We start from the raw sequence: 4,214 nt of genomic DNA on the forward strand, positions 1-4,214 counted from the left end.
TGGTCTTTAGCTGTGCCCCAGGAGGTCCTTTGTCTCTCTGGGAAGCCAGGGTGAGCCATACCTGCAGTTCCTGAAACAATAGCTTTAACATATGCGTTACCTACTAGGCTTATTGACTATTTACCTTAAACTAAAATTTTCCAATTCTTCAGTCCCCTATCATTTCCAGCACTTGGCTATTTTAAATTGTGCAGCTATGAACATTGGGGTACACAGATTCTTTTGAATTGGTGTTTCAGGATTCTTAGGGTATAATTCCAGCAGTGGTATTGCTGGGGGAAAAGTCAGTTCTGTTTTTAGTTTTCTGAGGAAATTCCATACCATTGTCTACAGTGCCTACACTAGTCTGCATTCCCACCAACAGTGCACTAAGGTTCTTTTTTCTCCACATCCTCTTTAATATTTGCTGTTTTGTTAATTTGGTTATGATGTCCATTCTGACCATTGAGAAGTGGTCTCTCACTGTGGTTTTAATTTGCATTTCTCTGATGGCTAGTGATGCTAAGCATACTTTCTTATGTCTATACATAGTAAGGTTTCACTCTGAAGAACAGAAAGTTAAATTCATGAAGTGTAAGAGTCTCTAAGCTTTAGTAAAGTGATCCACCTAACTAAACACTAGAGATTGATTCTTAAACTAGAAAAGTCAAAATAGGTTTTGTTCCATGTCCCTTTTATGTTTTTATGTTAATTATTTCAATGAATAGTATTACTTGTCTAAAGCATAAAAGGTCTTTCTAAATACATTTTTGAAGGCTTGTTTAACTTGCTGGTTTCTTAGAGTATAAATGAATGGGTTCAACAAAGGAGCAATTGAAGTATTAAGGACAGCTACTCCTTTACTTAAAGTGATTCTTTCATTTGCTGATGGCTTTATGTAGATGAATATACAACTTCCATAAGTGATGGTTATAACAATCATGTGAGAAGAGCAGGTAGAAAAGGCTTTTTTCTTTTGCTGAGCTGAGGGGAATTTTAGGATTGTCTTGATGATATAAGAGTAAGAAAGGATTACTACTAACAAGGTGACAAGGAGGGTTATCACAGCTAAGAAAAACGTAATCAGTTCTAGTAAATGTGTGTCTGAGCAAGAAAGTTGCAGGACAGGAGAAATGTCACAAATGAAATGGTCAATGATATTTGAAGCACAGAAATCCAGGTTAACAATAAAACTCAATAGTGGGAAAATCACCAAGAGTCCAGTTGCCCAAGAACTGAGTACAAGCTGGTGACAAACTCTGCTGCACATAATGGTTGTGTAATGCAAAGGTTTGCAGATGGCAACATAGCGGTCATAGGACATAACTGCCAAAAGGAAAAACTCTGCAGCCCCCAAGAAAAAGTAAAAAAATAACTGAGATATGCAACCGCTATAAGAAATGGTCTTTTCCTTGGTTACAATGGTGTTTAGGAATCTGGGGATGCAAGCACTTGTGAATGATATTTCCAGAAAAGAGAAATTTTGGAGGAAGAAATACATTGGGGTCTTGAGATGGGGATCCATTTGCGAGAGGGCAATAATGGTTAAGTTTCCTATCATGCTCAGCAAGTAATTCAGAAGTAAAAATAAAAAAATTACAATCTGTAACTGAGGGTTATCTGTCAGTCCCAGAAGGATAAATTCTCTCTGTTTTGTATGGTTCTTCATTTCTCTCTTGAGATTTCAAATTCTAGAAATAAAAAGATACAAAAATAAGAAACTACATGAGTAGTTTTATAACCAGTAAATGATACATGAATAGACTCACACTTGCAAATATTCCATTTATGAGGTAATGTTCTGTGATGCTGAAGACATGACCTAGAACTGTACAACCAAAACTACTATATAAAGCACTATTGAAATCAACTCAACCAGCAAAACCCATAATAAATTGGCTTTTCCCCCTTACTTACAAACTCTTAGTCATTTGTAACTAATTCAAAATGTTTTTATTTGTGATATAAATTAGATAAAATCTTGATTTGGAATTAAAAAATAATCTATTCATTTTTCACTAACTTTATTAAAATAAAATTATACCAATACATAATGAATTCAGATGTACAGATAAATTCTAAAACTTTTGATTTCATATTGAAGTGACATTTTCTTAATGCCCATTGTAGCTTCTTACAACTTCTCTATGAACTACTAATAAATACATAGGAAATAACCAAGAAAAAGACATAAGATTGTAATATCACAACAAAATAACTACTAACTGAGTCTAAGAAAAGATTAAAACTGCATATAATGCAGATATGGACACATTTACAAAAAAATAATGATAATTTATTCAGGGCTTCAACATTGGGCACATGCAACTGACACCATAAATATAAAAAAATTACATAAATTTCAACATGGGCCATAAAGTGGGTATAGCATTATATCAATGTTAAGCTTCCTGATTTGAATAGTATTGTATCTATACCATAAGATTATGTCCTGCCTTCTAGGTCTGGTGCAGTGGAAACAGTGGCTCAGAAGATAAATAGGCTGCAGCTCCTCACCAAAGCTGAGAAATTCCTGAAAACTGTTTTTTTAAAGTAGAAGCTAGATTATGACAGTGCTGCTTCTGAATATGGAAAAGCAGCTATAGCTTTTAAAAATGCCAAACAGTTTGAGCAAGCAAAAGATATCTGTGTGAGAGAGAGAAGCTGTTGCCCATGAGAACAACAGGGCTCTTTTCAGGCTGCCAAGGCTTATGAGCAAACAGGCATGATGTTGAAGGAGATGCAGAAACTACCAAAGGCTGTTCAGCTGATTGAGAAAGCCAACATGATGTATAGAGAAAATAGCACCCCAGACACACCAACCATAGAATCAGAGGGAGCTGGAAAGCTTATAGAAAATGTAGATTCAGAAAAGGGCTGTACAGTTCTATTAGCAGACAGCTAATGGGTTTGAAAATGAGGAATGTTTATATCAGACAGTTGAATTACTAGGAAAAATTTCTGGACTCCTAGTACAAGGACACAAGGTTTGATGAGGCAGCACTCTCTATTGAGAAAGTAAAAAATATTTATAAGGAAATTGAGAAGTATCCAACTTGTTATAAGAAAACAATCCCTGAAGTCTTGGTTCATCTCCACAGAAATAACTCCATGGCTGCAGAAAGATGTGTCAGGGAGAGCCACGGCATTCCAGGGGTTCATGGCAGTAAAGATTGTGCTGCACTGGAGCAGCTCCTTGAAGGATATGACCAACAAGACCAAGATCAAGTGTCAGAGGTCTGCAACTCGCCCCTTTTCAAATACATGGACAATGATTATGCTAAGCCAGGCCTGAGTTTGGTGGTTCCAGGAGGAGGAATCAAGGAGAAAGCTTGATTTCTGAAAGCTCTCTGTTAGAGAGTTTAGACAGTATGACATTCTGCGTGCTTGGGGTAGGTGGATATTAGAATAAAAAATTTTATAGAAGAACTGATTCAAAACACTAATCAATTTGATGTTTTCATTTCTTAAGTTGCTTGCATAATATTGTGGGTAACAGCTAATTTTCAATAGTTGTTTGGAGATTAACTTTAAACAGTCTTACTAAAACTGTATTTAGGCAGCTGTATTTAATGACATATTAATATTTCAAAGTTGTACCCTTTAGGTCCAGGGAGAAAATTCCAGAGTCTTGTATTAATGCTCATTTGAGCTAATTAATAATCTGGTTAAACAGACAGCAACACTTATAAGATATTTTACACTATTTGTTCAGAGACCATATTATCCATTGCAGCCTTGGAATTTATTTTTTACTTTCACTCTTTTCTCACATATTTAACAAAAATGAGGAGTGATTCAGTGCCTTTTGCAGCAGCAATACAAATGAGTCTTAAACAACATGAAAGTCGTGTACAAGTGCACCCTCTTGCCACCCTCCCTGCTCACATTTAAGAACTAATGGACGGACTGGTGGATGTCAAGATTATTCTATGTGGTGTCCAGTAAAAAGCACTGGTTCCACAACTATGCATTTAATTTTTCCATTTATGTAAGTCTTTATTTTCAGAGAATAGTCAAAGTGGAGAACCATGTTTACAAAAGGAAACATTGTCCTTACTTTCACCAAAGTGGAGGTCAGCATGAACATGCTCAGAGTTCTGTTATACTGCAAGTACAGTCAGCCTACAAAATGTACTTAATGTATTGAGTTTATTTGTATAGATGTAGAATACAGTATTTGTGCTTTATTTCTACTTTTTCCAGCTCTTTGATGAGTAGAATATTAAATGTGT

At 35.5% G+C, this 4,214-nt stretch overlaps 1 protein-coding gene and 1 pseudogene across 1 annotated transcript; one reads left to right on the forward strand and one right to left on the reverse strand.

Moving 5' to 3' along the window:
* Window positions 1-538: 538 nt before the first annotated feature.
* LOC119036409 (olfactory receptor 6C70-like) lies at window positions 539-1,648 on the reverse strand. The gene is made up of 2 exons (XM_037128170.2): window positions 734-1,648; window positions 539-556 (listed from the first exon to the last, which is right to left on the reverse strand). Exons 1-2 carry the CDS (start codon window positions 1,646-1,648, stop codon window positions 539-541), a joined length of 933 nt encoding a protein of 310 aa, XP_036984065.2.
* Window positions 1,649-1,734: 86 nt separating this feature from the next.
* Window positions 1,735-3,315, forward strand: LOC119036404 (gamma-soluble NSF attachment protein-like; annotated as a pseudogene).
* The last annotated feature ends 899 nt before the right edge of the window (window positions 3,316-4,214 follow it).

The sequence above is a fragment of the Artibeus jamaicensis genome, unplaced genomic scaffold, assembly GCF_021234435.1.
Source record: "Artibeus jamaicensis isolate MK-2021 breed Jamaican fruit bat unplaced genomic scaffold, CSHL_Jam_final contig_233, whole genome shotgun sequence".
NCBI lineage: Eukaryota > Metazoa > Chordata > Mammalia > Chiroptera > Phyllostomidae > Artibeus > Artibeus jamaicensis.

Excerpts from the sequence above, each read along its gene's own strand:
- LOC119036409 (XM_037128170.2), bottom strand. The coding sequence starts at position 1,648 with ATGAAGAACCATACAAAACAGAGAGAATTTATCCTTCTGGGACTGACA.